Source organism: Parambassis ranga, chromosome 19 (genome assembly GCF_900634625.1).
Source record: "Parambassis ranga chromosome 19, fParRan2.1, whole genome shotgun sequence".
In the NCBI taxonomy this organism is placed as follows: Eukaryota; Metazoa; Chordata; class Actinopteri; family Ambassidae; genus Parambassis; species Parambassis ranga.
Genome location: NC_041039.1, coordinates 10,675,893 through 10,697,641, shown reverse-complemented (window position 1 = coordinate 10,697,641; position 21,749 = coordinate 10,675,893). Strand labels below are relative to the sequence as shown.

General features: G+C 42.0%; 2 protein-coding genes and 2 long non-coding RNA genes across 4 annotated transcripts; 1 reads left to right on the top strand and 3 right to left on the bottom strand.

Moving 5' to 3' along the window:
- Positions 1-793: 793 nt before the first annotated feature.
- On the bottom strand, positions 794-9,045 carry fam20a (FAM20A golgi associated secretory pathway pseudokinase). The gene is made up of 11 exons (XM_028431185.1): positions 7,989-9,045; positions 6,168-6,361; positions 6,035-6,085; positions 4,880-4,958; positions 4,598-4,690; positions 3,625-3,740; positions 2,613-2,793; positions 1,992-2,101; positions 1,821-1,902; positions 1,656-1,715; positions 794-1,575 (listed from the first exon to the last, which is right to left on the bottom strand). Exons 1-11 carry the CDS (start codon positions 8,363-8,365, stop codon positions 1,305-1,307), a joined length of 1,614 nt encoding a protein of 537 aa, XP_028286986.1. The 5' UTR covers positions 8,366-9,045; the 3' UTR covers positions 794-1,304.
- LOC114452080 (uncharacterized) lies at positions 8,368-15,348 on the top strand. Its single transcript, XR_003672232.1, has 4 exons — positions 8,368-8,492; positions 12,058-12,148; positions 13,805-13,950; positions 14,029-15,348. It is a non-coding gene; the product is annotated as an uncharacterized LOC114452080 (long non-coding RNA).
- On the bottom strand, positions 10,160-11,914 carry LOC114452081 (uncharacterized). Its single transcript, XR_003672233.1, has 3 exons — positions 11,892-11,914; positions 11,217-11,319; positions 10,160-11,073 (listed from the first exon to the last, which is right to left on the bottom strand). It is a non-coding gene; the product is annotated as an uncharacterized LOC114452081 (long non-coding RNA).
- Positions 13,942-19,480, bottom strand: LOC114452079 (WD repeat-containing protein on Y chromosome). The gene is made up of 12 exons (XM_028431186.1): positions 19,371-19,480; positions 19,102-19,273; positions 18,981-19,027; positions 18,761-18,901; positions 18,498-18,686; positions 17,806-17,961; positions 17,246-17,719; positions 17,011-17,160; positions 15,397-15,575; positions 14,984-15,123; positions 14,239-14,387; positions 13,942-14,157 (listed from the first exon to the last, which is right to left on the bottom strand). Exons 2-12 carry the CDS (start codon positions 19,199-19,201, stop codon positions 13,942-13,944), a joined length of 1,941 nt encoding a protein of 646 aa, XP_028286987.1. The 5' UTR covers positions 19,202-19,273; positions 19,371-19,480.
- Positions 19,481-21,749: the final 2,269 nt, after the last annotated feature.

The following is a 21,749-nucleotide window of genomic DNA, read 5'->3' as shown; positions in this document are numbered from 1 at the left end:
CCAGAGATTATAATATCACTCCTCAAGGCAGAAAGGCTTGTTTTTTTTTAACCCATTCAATGAATCTGTAGACTCGAATGTGGTGGTAATGCTATTGTAGATGGTTAAAATGTAATATCACATTTGTACACCAGGGGGAGACATTAAGCCACTACATGTGCAAAATCTTGATAAGTAATGAAAATATCTATACAAACATTACTCTTACTAAATCATTGAAATACTTTTTGTGTTCTTGAACACATTTTTTCTTCCTGTGACACAACAGCCCTTGCTGCTTTATGGTTGCTGCCATTATTTATTTGAAGATGAAAAAAGATCACTCTGTTCCTTTGTTTTTTAAACTGCTATCCTTCTCTGTAGACAGATGTTCGAAGTGTTTACCCCTCTTGGCAGATATACAGTCCAAATGCTTTGGTCTCAAAGTATTTACCTGAGCTTGAGTGCACATTTTATGAAAAGAGAGCTTATCAGCCTCTGCCTTATAGTCAGAATGACTTTATGTTGCATGATTCACCAGTTCTAAGATCTCTTAAAAATAGTTGTGGTTGCTATTTATCACACACGGACAAGGAACATATCAGGTTGGTTGACAAGATGAAGAGCAAAAGAAAAACTAAGGGCCTATAGCTCTAACACATTAGGAAAAAAGAAAATTCAGAAGCCAACCATATGACAAAATGTGCTTTAGCTGTGTGATATCCCTGCCTCAGCCTATTTTAGCTGATGGTTACGTCGTAAAACTGGTTAAACTGTCTGATGAGCCAGAGGATTACAAGTCTGGAAAATGGGGTGGAGTAAACTAAATGGTTGTTTAATAGGTAGCATTTAACTCACAGACACAGACTCCTCACCCATCTGATCTTTTAGGTGACAATGTCTCCTTGAAACCTTCAGTATCTTCACATTAAAATAACTTTATTTTATAATCATAACACATTTTTACCATATCACCAGCAATAGATAAACATCCGATCCAGTGCATCACATCTCTATAAATATTAAATCATTGTTGATTTTCCTTTATGACAGTGGCTTCTTGTAGCTCATTTGTTCAGCTGTTCTGACCTCACCTGCTCCATGTGCACATGGTGTACATGAAAAGCAGAGTTCTCTTATAAAAAGCAGCCTGGGCTAAATTCATGAACATGAGACAAACATAAGGAAATAGCTCCATCTGTGGCTGATGGCTGCAGTAATTCATATTCTGAACCTCCACAATGAGATTCGTTCCTTCTCTGACAAACTCCTGCTGAAGATTTCACAGCACCTTCTATTAATGGCTTTGACTGTCTCATTCTCTGTTACCTGGTCTTCTTCATGTCTGTGGTGGTCTGAGATTTCTCTGTGGATTTGATAAAGTCCTTTGTGATCACCTCGGCTTCGCCCATTTTCCGGATACAGCGCTGGACCACTTTGAGGACCTTCTGTAACCTGCGGTCCAGCGCTAAGAGGTGGGGCTCCATCAGGACTGGATGTAAAGGATCTCCTTCCAGGGACTCCCTCATCATTTCGCTTAGCCTGAACTCTGACTGGGCCAGGAGCTGGAGTCTGAGCAGAGTGGAGCGCTTCACCCTAAAGGGAAAAAAAAGGAACAGTGATCAAATTTAAACATGTCAAATCCAGATCCACAGACTGAACTGAATCAAACTTACATGCAGCACTGAGACAGAGGAGCCAGGATGGACATCTCATCTTGAGAGTGTTTCCCAAACCTGAAAATATGGTATAATGTGGTATATAATGTGTTGCCAGATGTGATGAATCAATGAGCCAACGATTTAACTTTTCACAATAAATGTAGCCTCATTCTGTCTTACCCTCTGGCATTGTCCAAGTGGAGAAGGAATCCTTCATCCCCAAATTTGGTAAAGATCTCATAGTGGTGCCTGTCCATGTTACCTAGAATAAAAACTCCACTTTAGAGAAGCCAGAACTTTACAGAAAACAGTGCCCATATGAACAGATGTAAAGGTAAAGGAATAAAATACCTATCAGAAAGTCAAAGATGGACATGTCTATGATGTTGAGGAGCCTGTTGCCGGAGTTATAGGGATACATCTGTTTTATTGTGTCACAGTAGAAAGGATTCACTTCCCACCTTTAAAATATAATGTGAGAGGAGTCAAAGTGTGTTAATGGAGAATATTCTCAAAAAAGTGCAGCACCTTCAGAAAGGCTTCTACAACTTCTGACACATGGCGTATGAGTGAGAGAACTAGTTCTGCTTATTGAGGTCACAAAACAGGAAGTTGTTGCAAACTGACGTTAGAGGTTACAAAAATAGTAGCAAGCAAAGAAATGCTGAAAGAAGAACTCTTTTATACTAAAATGGAATCCAAAGATGTGTCAGCATGGATATGCTTAACGGGAAAGGGTGTTTTATTTTATTTTATTTTGAATGAAGCTGAATCTCTGCAATCTCTGGTTGGATTTATTTTTGTATTTGTTCTTGATTTATCTAAATGATTTAAATGTATTTTGACACAGAAATAATGTTGATAAGCTCAATACAACACCTGTCTAAAGAGGCAGTAAGTGAACAGCAAGTGATGTGTTGAGCAGATGCATTAAATGTTCTATGTGCTATGAAATATAAGTGGAACTCTTACTCCTCACGTCCGGTGAAGGTGTAAGAGCGTATCCAGGGGTTGGGGATGGAGATACGGGGAGCGACGCTGAGGCCGGGCAGGTAGGCTGCCATAGAGCCCTCCAGCAGGTCAGGGTTTCCACACACTGCGTACTCCGTCTTACACATGTACAGGCATTTGGCAAAGAAACACGTGTTATTTGCTGTTTGGGAAGAGAAGAGAGAAGAAACACAACAGCATACAAAATGAGTTTCTGTTAACATACAATTACATGCTTTTTGATCAGCTCTGCTTTTTCTTTGTAGCTGGATGCCAAATCAGCAGGAGTAAGAAAAACATCAACCCAGAACCTAAAATAAGTCACGAATAAGCTTAGGTTTATATGACTTACAGAGACGCACAATAGACAAGGCATGCTTTTGGCACTGAATGTAGCTGCAACATTAAAAGTAAGTAGATACAAATGGTTCAATGTTTTGGTAACTTTCCTGCAAACCAGGAATTTTGTATTTAAAAAAGCAAGCAAAGGAAGCAAAGGGCAATTAAATCGGTATAAAAGTAGAGTACACATAAGGAGCACTTATGTGTACAGCTGGCAATTTTATATTGTCATTTAGTCTAGAAATATGATCTGGAATCAATACAGTAGGCTACTCCTCAACGATAAAAGTAACTACAATGAGTTGACGTAAATACCCACTGTGCAGAGCTGCATTTAAGATACAATGAGACAAGAAGATCTGGCTTTAATGGCAGTTTCTATAAGTCTGTTGCCGAGCAACGTCACTGTGAGTTGTCCAGGAAGCAGACATTGGAGAGCAAGATTGCTGGACAGCTATGTTTAGCTTTTAGGTCAGAATGGACCACTTTTCTCATGATGTCCCCTGGCCTGTAGGGAAGCCTGGTTTGAGCAGGTTGTAAAGCTGATCCGACAGATCCTACAGGTTGGTTTTAGATGATTTCTACATATTAAATCAGAATTTGCAGTTTATTGAATGATGTTCAATATTGTTATCTGACTTCAGTGGTTTACCTGGTGAGGTGAAGAAGACAGCTCGCAGGTCTTCATTGTGGGTTACTTGGAGGACTTCTCCTGTGACGTTCACCAGCCTGCCAGCCACTGGTGGGACCCTCCGAAAGTCCAGGATCCTAAAAAGTAGAAAAATCTTTTAAGATATAAATTATCTCTGTAAAGAAAATCCTACAGTTTACGCTTACATAAATCTAAATTCACTGTGAACCTTCTGAAGATGACAGCAGTCTTATCTCTGTCTCCCCACCTCATTTCACAGCAGCCCACGCTTCAGTGTCGCTGATTCTTATCAATGGGTATAACCTCTTCACAGCCTCCTCGCTGTGTAATTCAGCTGGCTGTGTTCACACACACACACCATCAAGAGCTTATACATCCCTGAGGGGCCTATTCCAGTCTCACAAACAGTAATCAAACAACAATCAGTATGTGAAGCTGAATTGCTGTTTCTAAAATTGTTGGCAGGCACCAACCACTGATTGCGAGTGATAATGATGAGAGCTTCTGGCAGCTGAGTCAGACACAACAGAAAGCAATGATACACAGAAACACCCCAAAATTAAACACAAGAGAAAAGCTGTCGAACATTCCTGCATTTAAAATATGAGCAGATGAGCCGATAAACGCTTTAAGGCTAATTTTTGTTTGAACTGTTGACGTGGCACTCCTAAGGTGAGACGATGACTTATCATTCTGTGGATTCTTAATGATACTGTCTAGCTCTGATGACTGTAATCACCTCACCTCGGCTAATGTGCAATTGCAAGATGTGTGTTGTCGTGTCTGTGTCCACACAGTGTGGTTCATACTGATCATCCTGTTGGGAAATTCTGGGCTGGGCAAAAATGTTGCAATGTTTTGTGCAGGCTGACTGATACAATTGTGTGGCAGAATAAGACTTGTTGGATATCACATTCACAGATGATAGTAAAAGCTGGTAAATAAATAAATAATAAGTGGCAGAAGGCTGCACCTGTCCAGGTGAAAAGCGGCAATCTCTGCATTGTGTCTCTGGAAGTCAACAAAGTAGAAGAAGTCCTCTGGTGTCTGCTCGCCCCTCTGCTGCCTGAGACACACACATACACACAGTGATCAAACTAGTCTATAATCAACAATACACGAACTATAATTTTAACATATAGTGTGGGTGGTTTAGCAAGGCATAACTCAAATGGGACGTGAGATGGTGTATGCATGCATGTAAAATATATGCGGTTTTGGTGGTGGAGACATGAAATGTGGATTCATTCCTCACCTCATTGGTTTAAACATCATTTTGCCGAAGTTGCGCATTTTCAGAGCCAGCTTGAGGTGATGCCCGCTGGGTTTGACCACTGCAGCAAAAAAGAAACAGAAAGGATGCATATAATGGAGATGCAGCAAAAATATTTCCTATTACTGTTATCCTTTGGGCTTAAATGTTCAGGCAACCGAGTCACTGTTTGAGTCCTCTGAGGCCAGTTCAAACTGGCTGTTCCCTTTGATAAAGTAATTGAGGGTTGGTTGGTCACACAGTTTGTGCTTTCTCTGTGACATGCCTTCTTTCATTCTGGCAGCATATTATGTCACAGCAGTAGACCAGACCAACCGCACCCCCCCCCCCCCCCCCCCCGTTGTTGCTTGGTGAAACTCCAGGGTATTGATAATCATACAAGGTTTACAATCCAAACTTTTATTTTGGAAATGAATACAATTAGAGTGAAATAATGAGAAAGTCCTGTGAGTTTAAATTAAGCTGGATGGCCGGATTGTGCGGATCATTGCGTATTTCTTCTTGGCAGTGAATGATGTTTGTGTGGTCACCCACAATAACATGGAATACTCATCTGTACTGGTGTGCGCGTGATAGAGAAATACACATTGTTAACAGTGAAATAAAAAAGCCACTACATCACATTTATTCACATGTTTTCTGCTGCCACCAACACAACACCATCTACCGTCGTGTCAGTAACTTTCAATTATCCATCCATACGTTTGCAGCTTTGGTTTGAGATAAAGTAGGAGATGACAGCGTAGGTGGTGGCTTGTGTGTGTGTGAAATAACATAGGCTTCCCTCTGAGCATGCACACATCAAACATTTAATTAAGAGCTCTCGCCTTTGAACGCCAGGGGTTTTTTTTGCCCTAGAGCAAGTGTCTTATACAGAAAGACAAATCTGAATTTTGGTGCCAAATGAAAAACAAAATCCTCCCTATCACAAAGGCAGCAGTGTGTTTATTTCTGATGGTACCGCCAAGCAGAAGAGTGTGAGAGAGAGAGGAAGGGAAACAAGACAAGAGACAAAGAGGCTAGTCAGAGATCCAACACACACCGTGCACAAAATGCAAATAAAGAACATAAAAACCAAATCTCCCTGAAAGAACCACCATGAAAGTCTCATTAAAGGCACTGATGTGTTGACCATACCTTGGGTGCAATCACATGATCCTTTCAGGGCTTTTTCATCCTGAGTGTAATCTGTAAGACAATGCACTTATGAGGTCAGGATTTAGCACATGACAAGGAAATAATCTGCATACAGCGTCAATCCATCCCTCACCTGCACTGACAACTGTCATGCTCTGCATGTCCTTGAGCAGCTGGAGGATAGCAGGGTCATCACGGGAGTACAGAGCATACCGGTTTATTCCCAGGTGAAACTTCAGCCAGCTAGCGTCAGGGTCATAGGTCACCTCGTGTTCAGTCACAGTGAGGTTGGACACAGCCGCTGCCTCGCTGTAGAATCTCATGTGTCTGAGGAGAAAGCCATGCAAAGATCAACAGAGGCCACCTATCAACTTGAACATATATATATATATACAAACCATGATTGATATGTTTATGTAGTGTTATTATTCCTTGAAGTCTACACACTTAATCTGGTAGTCATGAAACATACAAAGTCACAGCCTGGACCTCCAAAAGGCTTCCCACAGCACTGATGACAACATCACTGTCAAAATGGCAACCATAACATCCCTCTTCTTCTTCTTCTTCTTCTTCTTCTTCTTAATCTTCAGGTTCACATCTACAGTCCTGGATCCCAGGCCTCATTATTACGGACTTGTAGAATGGACTGTTGTCCTGGTAGACCAGCACCTCTCTTTTTAGTGGTCATCACTTTCCAGACCTAAGTGATTAAGCTTTTCTGACATTTCCGCTCCCTTCATTGTCTCTCATTGTTGAAGTGGTGAACCTGGTTGTGGGCCACAAACTTATCAATCATCCCATTTGCAGCTACAAATAAAGACACTGCAGTCATACTGAACCTTGTTGAGAAAAACTTCAAGTCAGGAATTACAGGGAAGAACATTAAAATGACTGAGTATGGGCTGTTTTTTATTTTAAGCTGTGGCAAATTCATGGCAGGCAGTAACATTCAACAGGTTTTCTTCGGAACATAAACACATTAAATAAAGGAAAATGTGAGAAAGCATCCTGGGTTACAGACATTTATTAAATATATTATATACCCACTGCTTGCTTTATATGCCACTTTACACTTGCCCCTATTTCTCCTTTATATTCCTCTCAGTTGTATTAGTTATCTTAAGTTTGAGCATAACGCATTTAAAAATTCCACTGCTTGCTCTCCTCCTCTCTCGTGCTGGAGCATGAATAATTTGATACCAAAAGAAATATGTTCTGTGGTAAAAGGGGCACCTTGTGGCCAGGGCTGACTGCATTGAGTGGATGGTCATTTCTCTACCCAAACACACTCACATCACCATGATGGATCCTGAAATGTTGGAGTGAAGGGATAAAAATGCAAGTGTTCATCTGCCCGGCAACTAAATCAATCATCAAGCAAGAAGTGAAACGATAACTGCATATAACATACACACATACAGCATGTTTGTTTGTGATCTCTATGTTTGTGTTTAGATGCCACTTGGTCCATTCCTTCTGTGCATTCATACAGCAGCAGACAGGGAAGATTCATCGCTCTCATTGCTTCTTATTTTCCACCAAAAGAGCCCAAAATCTGTATCTCTCTGAGGGAGAGCACTGTGCCGGGATAGACAGACAGCCTCAGAAGCCAAGAAAGCTCCCCGAGATTAAGATGGAGCTTTAGCAGTTTTAAATCCTTGTTTACCTTAAAGACAGCATTCCAGACACAAGCTCGCAGAATGTTTGTGATGGTTTTCTGCCCCACTTACACTAGATGTTTGTGACGCACACACATCCTGTGTATGTGTGCCTTGAGGGGAAGTTTGGCCATAATGTCACTGACCCTGCCTCTCTAACCATGGTCAAGCCTCAACACGTGCTCTCACAGTGGGAACTCTTTCACAATAAAGTAAAACTAAACTGGCAAGTCATAGGCATCGCACAGTTTAAACCACTCTGACTAAAACATGTTAAAAATAAAAAAGATTACCTCTCCCAGCGTGACACCTTCTTCTTGTAGTATTCAATTAGCTGCTCTGCCTGTAGCAGTCTCTCCTCTGGCCCCAGCACTGGAGTCTGGATGTTGTACAGAGGGTGAGCAAACAGCCTACCCAGCCTTGAGCCTCCATCGGTGGGTTCAGATGTGGTGCCATCCAGGAGGGGCGTGGAGGTCCAGTTGGAGAGCTGCGGCGTGGCTAGACCCCCCTGCCTTGGCAGGTTGACGGTGAGGTTGTTGTGAGCACATGAACATGAGTGTCCTGATGTTTGGCCCCTGTTCCGCAGCTTTGGCAGGAGGATGAAGTAGAGATCAGCAGAGAAGAGAGCTGTGAATGTGGCAGCTAAGAAGAGTCGGTCTCTTCTCATCATTGAAACAGAAAAAGAAGTGAAACCAAACAGAGAGCTGGTCCTGATTATGTGGTGCTCCGGACTGTGCAAGGCATCACTTGTAGACTTTCTCCAGTCTCCTTCACAACCAGTCAGGCAGAAGCAAGGGGTAAGCACTCACAGGTTGATCCAAGTCTCTCTCTCTTTTCTCTGTCAGTTTCTTCCAGCCTCACTTTTTCTTCTTCTCCTCCTCCTCTTTTTCCTCCTCCTCCTCCTCCTCTCTTGGCAGCAACTAAAGACAGAGTCGAGCTGAGAGCAAGCATGTGTTAGCAACAGTCACTGACAGTTTGGCTGCTTCCAGCGACCTGCTGCTCTGAGAAAGAGTGAGGGAGTGTGTGTATGTATATAAGGGAGAGAGAGAGAGAGAGAGAGAGAGAGCAAGTAAGTACACTCACTCGCACTTACTCGCTCTCACAGTGTGTGTGTGTGGTGTACATTGTGGGTGTGTGCATGCAGGTATGTACACAAACATCAAATTACAGGTTAGCAGACTAGGAAAGGGCAAAGAGGGTGCACAAAACACACACACACACACTCCGAGAGTTAAAGCAGAAGTGCTGAAAGCAGGAAGGGTGGATACAATGCATTTCTTCTTATCACAGCAGATCTGGATGAAACCATGTCCAGCTGGCGAATCCACTCTGATGCAATGTGTGTGTGTGTGTGTGTCAAGTTTTCATTACTGTGTGTAAGCTGGCTGCCTTTCTCTGTGATTTCTGGCAGGGTGATTGTAAGTACAGGTGTGTAGAAATGTGTTAAGCTGGTATATGACTTATTGACCTCCCCTTTTTTTCCCAAGAGGGCGTGGAGACAAACCTCCCTCCCCTCTGTCATCTTCTTGTCTCGATCCTGCTCCTCCTCATTAAGTCTACTTTCACTCCCCTTCAGCTCGTCAAATCTCCTCCTCCCATCCCGTGCTTCGTGTCGTCTCCATTGAGGACTTACATCCACTTTGCTCCTCTCTCATCTTTTTTTCCCTCACTCCCTCTGACCTCCATTCAGTTTCTTTCCAGACAAAAAAAATTCCAGCTCCTTTTTTTTCAGTTCCCATACAAGAATCCCTCGCTTTTTTCTCCCACTGTCATGCTTATCTGCAGAAACAGAAGACGTTTTTGCACAACTTCAAAAGCCACGAAAAAAAATAACACCTCCATCGCACTCATAGGCCACTTTTTGGCCTCTCTATACTGGATTCCTGTGAAAAAAATACAGTGGATAAATTCCCATCTCTGCTTGTTGCCCATACTCAAAAAGCTCTATGCTGCTTTATAGTGAGGCAATGAAAACCTCACAGGGCATTTCCCAGGCTGCATCTGCGCTGTTGTTACTGTGGTATTTTGGAACATCTGTCGTCTGCTTGTGTGTGTGTGTGGAACTCTGGCAAAATCAATGTCTAGGAGTAGCTCTCCGGGGTGTTTCACCCTCTCTGAAGAGAAAACAGGCTGAGGGAAGCCGCTGCTGATGTGGGAAATTAGTGAAAAGAAGCTTTAACCTGCCATTTAGCTGGATTATCGAAGGGCTTCTGTTTGTGGAAAAGACTACACCTACAAAAACAAGAAGAGACACTGTCTAAAAGTAGATCTTTTTACATAATGCATTTGGGTCAAAAGAACAAGCAAAAAGCCAGATTTTTCACAACTGAATGAACTTTCCATTTTAAGTTTGCTCAAAGTTTCTTGAAAATGTTTGTTTGAAGGCAAAAAAATATCTCTGAGTCCTGTGTGAACCCTCAGGGAAAACACAACAAGAATACATCACCATGTTTTTATTCCACTGCACAAAAAAGGTTAAGGATATGTACATTTGGTTAAAAATGTACTCACTTAATATCAAACCATGTGTAGATTCAAATTATTTCTGACAACACAAAGCAATTACAGATGCTTGAGGGGGCATAATGTTGTCTTGACAACATGCCCTGTTTGTCCCAGCTGTGTCTGTTTGCATTTATTCCTGAGAAACAAACTGGAGAAAAAGAGCTGTGAGCTTGCTTCCTCCCCCGCCTATAAGCATCCAGACCAGTATTTAAAATAACCTAGTTTGTAAAGATGAGCAGGGAAGCGCACACAAAAAGAAGTTGCAAAATCAAGGAAGGAAAACATGCAAAAATAGGGCATTACGTCATCAATTTCCCCAATTCCTCTGAGTTGTGATGATGAGTACAGGGTGGCTTTTGTTGAGCTTAATGGGTGAGATGGCTGTGATGACTGTCTGTCTACATGACTGTCGTAGTGACCCAGAAGACTCATATTAGGAGATGTCAAATTATGATAACAAGAATGGATAGCTAGATTTTATGTTTTTTTAAAGCATTGGTTCACTATTTCCGAAAAGCCAAACTTAGCATAAACAGTGAAACAATAGGCACAGCTTGGTTTCTTTCAAGTGTAATATAACGTTATGTAGAATTGTGTGAAGTTGTAAACAACGTGCTGGGTCTGCCAACTTCACAGAGAACCCACAAGTGCCTATTAGGTAATGGTAGCAACCCAGTCTAAAAATCATGACAGCGTGTAGATCCTCGATGTGTCATATGACAGGATGTCTTTAAGGTAAACCACAAAATCTTTGTCTATATCTGACTAGAAACTCTATTCCCTCCAGATGCTGAGCATTGCGCCGCCAGTCAAACTTCTCTCTTTGTTATCACGTCCAGAAGATTGTGGGTAAATCTTTCACAGAGGCATCTCCTGGATTAAAAATGAAAGGAGGACAATAAAAAACAGATTTTTCAGCTTTAGAAGACATTTTCTGTCATATATATGGAGTTTACTGTGCAATATCATAAAGGCATTTCCAAAATTCTTTCTAAAGCAGAGACTTGCTTTCTGACCTCTTGTGACCTCAGTGCACATAAACTGACAGCTGAAGGAAAGGCCTCTTCCATGTTTAGGCCACAAATGCATGATGTGGCAGTAAACACATAAGGAACAAGGCTGGGAGAAGGAACAGAGAGGACGAGAAAACTCAGCAATGTGAGATCCAGAGCAAGATCTAAGCAAAATTTAAATGAGGAATAAGTCATGCAGGCACTGATCTCTACAGAGAAATGAAAAAAGGTTTTCCCATAAAATGTGTCATAAATAGAATTGCAGTATTCATCCCCTGCTTATTTTATTTCTCTTTCATTATGCCTTCCCACCAATCATATTTCTTTGGACAACTTTAGCTGGAGCTTTGTGAACTGCAGCCACAGCACCAGGACAAAGGGAACTGTGCTGTTGCATTCCTGCAGCATTGATAGAGCCTTTTATAGCTGCATGTGCTGACCAGTATTTATGCAAGCTGTCCACAAATGTCACCTCTCTATACCTTTATTTCATGTGCAAACTGCTACCAGTATTTTAAAATTCCATAAACCATTATTTTGATCTGGGCCTCTGTTAATAGGAGCCACTAACCAGCAATATTATTTTGGCACAATGACAATGAGACTCTACAAAGCTAAAAAATGTATCCAAGAAACATTCTGGTAGGTAAAAAAAAAGCAGACACACACAAAACTCACCTAAGTCTGACTAAGCAAAGGCAGCCAATCAGCATCCTGAATCCTGTGGTTGATGTCATCAACAAGATGTCTCCCTTCGGATGGATACTGACACACACAGAGGACAAGTGCATGAGATGACAAAAACATTGTTTACATACATCAGCTGCTGATTGTGTGTTTGCAGAGTACCATGGGTTGCTGAGGTTGCTTGTGATCGGTCTCCGCCGGGCCAGAGGGCAAAGCTAAAGTAGCTGACAATAGAAGACGACGTCAACGTGAGTAAATGTGTGTGTCTGCTGGGGTGTGGTTGCACAGAAAAGCACAGCTAATCGCTTATTTTGGCAAGTACTGAGTAACAGGCAGACAGAGAAGGGAAAGTGTAGGAAATGTCTTGCAGATACACTCGCAAACCCTCCCACACAAATTTTGAGTATTTGTGCTCTTTTAAAAATCTGGCCTGCGTCTTTGGAGCAGAACATTTCCCAAATGTTCCAGAGTTGAGCTCCAGAGAAGGAGAATGTGAAGAATGCTCTGACTCTTCTCTTCATAATGTGGTAAAATTGGACATGATTGAATCAGAGTATCAGGTTTAATTAGCTTGGATGGCCAGCACGGACTGCAGCGTTTAACCCCTTTTTATGGGTATGTTCAGCAGCCTGTGCAGGAGGATTCTGATAAAAGTGGTAATTACAGGGAGGGACATTCCCAGTGCACAGCCAAATGTGACCAGTGCAGGCTCAGGTCAGAGAGAGGACATGTGTGTGTGTGTGTGTGTGTGAAGTACATAAAAACTGATTTTTTTTGGTTACCATTAGTAGTTTGACCCAGATTGGTGGAGTCAGGTACTTGACTTCTGGCTTTCCTGGATCCTGGTTCATCACTGCCTGTCATCTCCTCTTGCAGGTTGTCCTGCGTCTCCCTGTCAGAACCAAATGATATGAATCCACTTCAAGGAAATCACTTGTGCAAACACACATCTGTTTACTTTAGATAGAGGTTTGCCAATTTTGCTCATGTCAAGCTCCTGAAACTAAACAGGACTTAGGCCTGTGATGATATTGTGTCACAGAGACCCTGATATCTGTGAAGATGTTTGTTGTTAGATTTGATTTAAACCAGAACTGAACTGCTCTTCATCTCTGTGGTGTAGTTGGCCCTAAATCTGAGAACTCTGTGTGCTCCTTCTGTGTGTGCCCACATTTTCAAGTTATTTTTACATTTTCAAATGTATATTGTAATTTCAACATATGCAGGATCTCAGTAAATCTTTACACTAATAAAGATTCTGGTCTCACACCTCTAACACACAGGCAATACCCATACTAGCAGAGGTTTAAACATCTCATTGCACTGATCCTGCCTCTCTGTGAACTTTCAGACATTTATTTATGTTTCTAACTGTGTCCTTTACTTCAACTGCCCTTTTTCCTCTCCTGAAATTAAATAACTCCCGACAGCTCTCTCCTTTATGGTCCATGTTGCCCAACATGTGACAGAAATACAGTCAAGCAGGCAGCAAAAAAGCCGGGCCAAGGCAGAGTTTATGACCTTTAACCAAACTGAAATTTGTATTAAAACCTCAAATGTTTGTGGAACAGCCAAGGAGGTTTCTTGTGGCATTAATGTCTTCCTCATCAGGCTGTCAGTTCACTTGTTTGAACATGTCTTTCTTTTGATACTGCCTGGTACACACTACAATTTGGTAGTTGTAAAGGGTTTCCATATTTTCCAGGAGTCCCCCATTTCTGGCTTCAGGGCACCTCACCAAACTGTTTACTTATACAAAAGATGTGCCTAAAAGGGTGGCTGCTCCCAGTGGATGAAGACTTGGCCACTAGATGCTGCAACATTTTCTTTTCAGAGTGAGGTGTAGCTGCTTTGTGACCATTTCATTAAGGTTTATGTATCGCTGTTATTGTGTTACCTTTCAGCGACCACAAACCCAGATCCATTATTCTGCATGGGCAGATCATGACCCCTATCTTCCATCCTCTGAGTGCAGACTTGCTCTCTTTTTTGGTCCAGCTGTGTAGATGTCCTATGATGGAAACAAGTTAACTGACTTGACTCACCTCTGGTATGTTGCTGGGTCAGTGATATTCCACATCACTTCTTGTCCAAAACACCCCACATGATTGCCATTTCTTGTCCACAGTCCAGCAGAACCATCAACTGATGCTGTGAGGACAAACACTCTGCCAGCCACCTCAAGGACTTCCACACACACCAATGAGTTTTTATGAGCTCTCCAGCTGTGCAGGAGGGAAGGTCGTTCACAAGCTGACTGCACAGAAACAGAACTGGTCAAGTACAGTGAAGGTCATATGATGGAGAACGTGGAACGAATCTGAATTTACCAGCTCACCTCATGTTGGAGGTCCAGTGCATAGGAAGAAATGTCCCAAACCTGAAGCCAGCCTGCAGTGTCGCCTGAGACCAGGATGGTGTTTTTATGCTGGTCTGAGCTCAGGCTGAGCACACAGTCACCTGGCTGCTCCGGAGCGTAGAACTGGCCTGTAATAAGCAGGGAAAAGCTGTCCAAAAATCTCTTACTGTAACAATAGAGTTATGCGTCTATTTTTGTGAGCAGCAAAAAAGGTCTGCTGTTTCACTCAGTGTTGCATGCAAGGGAATCTATTTATACCCAGAAGTTGTACCAATTTCAAGAATTCCGTTAAATGAAAAATGTACTTTCAGAGACAAAGTGATACTCTTAACAGAATTCTGTTATGTCATAATCTGAAATAAAAAAATACATATACAGACCTACAGTATACAGACACACACAAAGTCACGCTGATTCACTCACACACACACAAACATATAGTACACACATGCAGCAATCACAGTGCATGAGTCCCACACCACTAAACACAGATGGGATCTGGAAAGAGACATAGCTGTGGGCTGCCAGGAATGGTAGCGGCGTGAGGCCAAGTCCTCAGTTCAGCCGAGCTGTCAGTGCTTGAGCCGTTAGTAAATCCATCTTACAGGAGGAGGACTATTAAAACTGACAGCTGCTTGTCAACTACTTATACACTCAGATTTTTATTTGAATGTTTTGCATTTTATTGTTGCATCCAGTGTTTTTCCCCCCTCACTGATCTCACCGTAAGTATGATTCTCTCCAGTGATGCTCCAGAAGCACAGACAGCCACCCTGCGATGAGACCAGAACACCTCTGTTTCTTAACTTTTTGCTGCCTGCTCTGTGCTGAAGGAACAAGAGGCTGTTCACAGGGAGAGCCACCCTGGATCCACACAAACAGGGGGAAAAAGAAAATCTATGAATAGGTTTCTACCAAGTAAAGATGCGGTTCTTGGTAGCCACCAAAATACCACAAGAATTGCCAAATTGTGCCTGCAAAACATTCAATAACAACATGGTAGCTTTAGGTACCACTAATGTTTCTCATGTTTATATCCTACTGTGGTGAAATGACAAATATGACATCCAAACGTTTCAAAGACTGAGGCTCTGTCAGTTTTCAGTTCAGCACACAAGCATGGTTGCATCCTCTTACTGTGTCTCTCTCTGCAGATGCAGCAGTGGTCCTTGTGTCTCCAACCTCCAGATGACTACCTCTCCGTCATAACTGGCTGTGGCAATGATCCCCAAAGCGGTGCACTGTGTCACAGCCAAGATGTCTGATTTGTGGACGCCGCTGGATTTCCATGACATGTCTGCTCGCACATTCAAGTCCTAAATACAAGGTAGAAATATTCCTTTTGTGTCAACATAGCAGAGGTCCAGTATTATTTTCAGTTTCTACACAAACATGTTAGTTAAAAATATGCAACTCTGTGACACTTTATAAATGGTCTGAAATCACATGTAAATTGTTTGTGTTGCCTTGTGGAAAGCAACTCTGTTTCCCCCTCCAGTTTGCTGATTTTGTTTACACATTCCACATTGTTTTAAACTTTTCATCACTGGACTACGTGGAAGCACAGTGTGGTGGACACTAAGATAAATACTGCTGCAGATGTCTCATCATATGTCTCATTGGTCATTTGGTGATATCAAGTCATTCCTCTGAATTTTCTGGACCTAAAATGCCCATACTGACTCACTTTTTAAAAAAAAGCAACTTTTCAATGAGAAACATTATAACTGTGGGGATAAAGCAGCTTTAAGAATCTGCTGGTGAAGCATGAACACTGAATGTTACCACTGTTCTCTTTAAGGGATGAATCCAACCACAGAGCAGATGGCAGTGAAAGGTTGAGAGGTAAAATGTAACACGAGAATTTGAGGCGTGAAAATATAGTCTGCACACAGAGGACTTTATATATTTATATATTAAGACCTCTGCTGTAGGTGGATGTGCGCTTGCTTCACTATACCTAACATAATACATATATACACTAACAGAAAGGATTTAATGTTAAGAATTTAGCAGATAAAATGGGATCAGGACAACATTTTCTTTTTATTTTGTCCAATTGTTTGTCATAATTCTTCTAAAGAGAAACAGTGTTTTACGTCTGCACCAGATTAGTCACTATGGTGACAACTGTTTGTGTGGGACTTGTCAACATCTGGGGAAGAACTTGTAGACACAGAGTCAAAGTGTGAAGGATGAGAGTCTGGGCAGGAGACTAATTTTTCATCATCTTGATGTATTATATAGTTTTTTCTGGTCATTAATGAATGGGTGTGCTGCATTTCCCAGAATCACCTGCCAATCAAAGCTTATGTAATATGCCAAATGGTGCCAATTTGTGTTTCAGTCAGTGAGGCTCTGTTCCTGACCTTCAGCTAATGTCTTTTTTTCTGCCTGAGTAATGTCGAAGTGCCCAAAACTGCATGGCCATGTTTTGTTTGATCTAACCTTCACTCAAAGTGCAGACATAACATGACAATATTATTATTGTAGTACAAAAAGATTTGACTAACTCACTAAAAATCTGTATATTTATGTTGACCTGAAGGTTTTTTCTCACTGTGCTACAAAAATATACTGTCCAGGTACTGTCCCTGTGTGATACAGAGCACTGCATCTCACAGCACCTGAGGTGGAACAGACGTGAAGTGAAGTGCCTTTCGTTAGGTGCTAAATCTTAACCAAAAAAAACAAAGAAGATATTTATGTGAAACAGCTGTGGAGTATAATTTAAAGTGCTGTTGATTCCACCTTGGCTCCTGCAATGTCATACTGAACGATCTGCTGGCTCCACCCCACAGCCAGCAACTGGTTGTCATGGAGACAGGTCAAACCAGTGACTTCAGAGTTGGTGACAGGCTCCAGTTTGTGCAGGTTTAGGCCATTTATTAAATTCCACACCTGTTTGGGAAAAAGTCAACAGAAGAATTACATTTAAATGCAATTTTTAAAAGTATAGTTTTTATGTATATTAATATAACACAACCTTAATGGTGCCACTACGAGCCCCCGTGATCAGTCTCCTGTGAGAAGAATCTAGTGCCATGCAGGTGAGTTCATCTTCTCCATGAGCATTTGAGATCTGAAGCCGTCTTCTCCCTGTCTCTACATCCCACAGAGACACAGATGAGTCGGCATGTCCGGTCACTACCAGTCGCAGGGTGGGGTTGTACAGAGCACAGCAGAGGGCTGCACTGCATTGCATTTCTGTCCCACGTTCCCTTCCTTCATCCGTCAACCAGCCACCCCCTCCTCTTCTCGTTTTAGCCAGACTGAGCACTGCAAGGTAATCTTTGCATCCCACCACTAAATGAGGCTGTGTCTCCTCAGGAAGTGGAGGGCTCAGTAACAGGAAAGGGAAGTTGCCATGCTCTGGGATGCGACCCGTTTGGAGGCAGGGAAACTGCAGGTGGACAGTTTTCAGACAGTGATGGGTAGACATGTCCCACACTCTCAGTTCCTGACAATGGAAAAAAAAACATAATTCTCTGGACAACAGAAAGAATTATTATATTATAACTTATTTGTTCATTTTTAATGACTCACAGCATCTCTAGAGTAGCTGAAAATCTGCTCTGCAGGTTGATAGACTGCAACATCCAGTACAGTGGTGTGGTGACCCAGCAGTGTAGCTACAGGTCTTGAGGTCACATATCGAGTCCACAGTCTGATTGTTCGGTCACAGCCACCAGTGACCAACAACTGTAGAGATGCATTGTAATCAAAACACTTCACACCCTGAAATCAGATGAGGCAGAAAAAGAAGATGCTGTAGCACAAGCATGTATGGTGTTTAGTCTGCTGTCCCATATAATCAGCTAAGATAATCTCAGACTTGGGGCTTTTTCGAGGCTGGCCGTACCATTAAAATGTTCAGACAGTTAATAAGGGTATAAAGTTTGTATGCTTATTTTAAAAATAGCCCATTGTGAATAACAGGAAACATCACCACCCAGTTTAATAATGTTTTGTGCAACAGTTTAGTCTTTTTCCACAGTCTATCTGCCCATGCACACTGGCCGGGAGTGAAGGTTATAAATTTGACTCACATGTCATGTTTGTTCTTCCAGATAAAACTAGTTATGTAATGTTGTGCAGGGACATTCACCACTCCAACCATTTTTTCTACAACTACAGAGTGATCCAGGGCTTTTAGGTTGGTGTCACCTAGACCTCATTTATCTGCTCTTGAGCAACAAAAACAGTGGATAACTACATAAATCTGTCCTTCTTTTTACCTGTTTAATCTTCCAAATGTGAGGCTCCCTCCTCAGTGACACATTCATAAAGACCACAGACGTGGTGTCACTTTCTGATGATGTCATGATGACATTGGTGTTGGGATCAAACATTATTCTGTTGATTGGTTCCTGGTGGATGTTAGGGATGTGGCGATAGGAGACCGTGTCACTGTGTTCACTCAGGTCCTGTTGGAAACATGGTGACAATATATTCTTTGCAACAAGCACAAATGAAGTGTAGAGATTAGGGTAAAACTTACAGGGAAAAAGATCCTCTGTGGGTTGTGGGTGTCTTTCTTTGATGGACTCTTGAAAAGACCTTTAGAAGGGTTCAGGAACCACATCAAGTGGATTCCTCCTTTTTCATCTCCCATTAGGAGAAGTGGAGGCTTCTCTGGACACTTGAAGTGAACACTTATAGTGAGGTCTAGTAATGAACATCTGATCAGAAACAACATTTCAGATAAACAAGGGTCTTACCTGCACATCATGCCAGAAACAAAGAGCAGTCAGGACACTGCGAAACCCTACATATAACGAGACAAGTTAAAATTAGAAAATTAGAAACTTATTTTAAAAGGTGGTTAGCAAACTATCTTACCAAATAGGTGGACATCCTCATACACACTGGTCAGAGAGACATTGAAAAAGTGCAAGTCTCTGCGGTCAGTTGCTATGGCAACCATGTGAACATTTCCCATACACACAGCATCAGTGGTCCAGCCTCTGAACCTCCTCGTGTTGGCCACTTCTTCTGTTGGGTCTCCAGCAAGCTGATGTAAATAGAAAACTGTGAGCGTGTGTGAGCGTGTTTGTGTGTGTGTGTGCAGTTCCATCTGGATATTAAAGTAGTAACATGATGTCACTCACAACTAAAGTTTTCAGGATGTGTAGGCTGCTGCTCCAGACAGTGATGTGACCCCCTTTGCTGACACTAATATAGCCGAGTGGAGGAGGATGGGAAAAAGCAACCACACGCACAGTTGGGTCTCGCTGCAGAGCAACAAAAACAACACAAATATGATGAAAAAGAAGCTTATTTAAAGTAAGTTGTAACTCTGTGCTGAAAGATCTGATTTGACCTTCACTTTTGGAGCCTTCTCTTGGTGATGTATGATGTATGTAAGTTTTCATAAATAAAACCCCTGCACCTTTCCCTTTGTTTCATCAGTTACCTTGTTGTGAGAGCAGTGTCTGATCTGAGGCTGTGTGTCCAGCAGAGCAGCTGTTGGAATGGAGGCACGCTGGCTTTCTGTGTATTCCAAATGCAGGTAGGAACAGAGCTGCTGCCACTTTACCTGCCCGGAGCAGCTGATATCCACCTAGAGATGGATGAGGTAGAGGAGCCACAGCGGTACTTCATCATTTTATTTTGACTGCATATCGAGTTTATGTCAGCAGTGAACTTATGTATTATTGACTGTATAGTTGCACCTGGCTGAAGAATCTCTCCACCCATATGTCCTCAATATCTGGGCCAATCACAGACCTCAGAACCTCCTGAAACTCTTCAAACTTCATTCCATGCTCTTCAATTCCATCTCCCCACCTTCTTTCTGTCTCCTGTATCTGTAGTCCAGCTTTTGGACAGGTGAATGCATTTTTCAGGAGCTGCAGGTGCTCTTGGCTGAGTTTCTCAGCAGGACTGACACCAAAGGCCGGATCACTGCAGAGAGCAGCACAGGGTGGAGAAAATTAATACTTCAAGTCACTTCAGTTTTTTCTTCTTAGTAGTTTTGAGCTGTTTGTGCTGTATATCCAGACTCTGCTGTCTGACAAAGGCTTTCTCCAGAATTAATGCAGCGCCCCCATGTGGCACCACTGGGCTAACACACTGCTGATCTAAATGGAAAAGTTTAAAATCACCTAATTACATGTTTTAATAAAATACACAAACAATTACCAATTGAGTAATATGTAAGGTTTGGAGTTCTCTGCCACCATGCAGCAGCTCTTGTGTGGACCTGTTGCTCAGGGAGACTGTAAGTCACATGTCTCAGCATTGTTTAAGCTCTTTTCCTCATCCATCATGGCATGCATGAGCAGCTCTTTACATCATACACATCTCACAAGCAACCAATGGAACCACAAAATCCTTAAGTAATAAACACACAAGTGTGATGGTAATGCAAAACCTTCTTTGACTTCATTTTTGTAAGCTGTTAGTTTGCAAGAATGAGAGAAAAGAGAGGGGAAAGATACATAAGATTTAAAATGAGCAATTGTGTGTCTAAAGTTATGAAGCGTAGCCTTTATAGTTTTAGAATTCGATAGGCTACAATAATTCATTCGAATGAGTATTCACTGATATTTGTCCAGATCAAAAATATAACAAAAAAACTAAACAACACTCACCAAAACCTGCTGTGTGGCACCTCTGCCTCATAAAGCATCCACAGATTTTTGTTGTTTCTGTCCATATTCTCAGGCTGGACACTTTATTTTTAGATTCTTCCAAATCTTCTGTGCATTTGTATTCTGTTGTCAAAAACTCATGCAGTAGCCAGGACTCCTACAAAGAGTAGAGACAACTCTGAGCAGCTTGTGGTGCTTTGAGCCTGCAGTGTCCTTTGTTCCCGTCCCTTCCTCTGTCTTGTCATGCAGTCCTCAAACAAAGCTTCATGTCTTTAGAAAGGCAGTGGAGGAATGCCCACATCCACAGATCAATAAGCCACATTGACCACACCAAAGAAGGAGAGTCAACACATCAGTGCAAGATCCGAAAGTTTCCAAAATAGCTACAAGTCTGCTGGGGGTAACAGACCGGCAGAGCAGCCCTCTGCTGGTTAATCATTTAAAGAGGTAAAGTGAAGACCCAGGAGGCAATAAGATGGGTAACTTTACTAAAACAAAGCCTCAAGATGCTGACATATATCCAGAGAAACGTTTCTGTTTTTTAAAAATTTAAAAGAGCAAAAACAAAAGTGTCTTTGTAATGTATTATCCGGGCCTTAAGGTCCTCTGTGGTTTAATTATTGCCAACACACAGCAGTTTTTCTTACCAGTCCAATAAGCATGAGCTATCCAGAGTGGCCTCCTACCATGTTTAATGAAGGTGCACCAGTCCCAGAGGAGCCTGGTCTGCTGGGTACCTGCTCTTATTTTTACCCACAACACTGTCAGACCTTTTTTACATTTAAGAGTTTTGGAATAGATTTAGAAGTTTTTGTTTTCTCCCTTCTACATCTGTGATGTGTTAACTTATCCTGCAGAGCACTACTAATGGTTACTAAATCTCATTTATCCCTT

Coding starts and splice junctions, on each gene's coding strand:
- fam20a (XM_028431185.1), bottom strand. CDS start 8,365: ATGATGAGAAGAGACCGACTCTTCTTAGCTGCCACATTCACAGCTCTC. Junction 6,086..6,167: donor CATGACAGTTGTCAGTGCAG/GTGAGGGATGGA, acceptor ATTGTCTTACAG/ATTACACTCAGGATGAAAAA. Junction 4,691..4,879: donor ATGATGTTTAAACCAATGAG/GTGAGGAATGAA, acceptor TGTGTGTCTCAG/GCAGCAGAGGGGCGAGCAGA.
- LOC114452079 (XM_028431186.1), bottom strand. CDS start 19,201: ATGGGAAATGTTCACATGGTTGCCATAGCAACTGACCGCAGAGACTTG. Junction 17,962..18,497: donor ACATTTGGAAGATTAAACAG/GTAAAAAGAAGG, acceptor GCATCTCTACAG/TTGTTGGTCACTGGTGGCTG. Junction 15,124..15,396: donor CATCTGCAGAGAGAGACACA/GTAAGAGGATGC, acceptor GTGTGGATCCAG/GGTGGCTCTCCCTGTGAACA.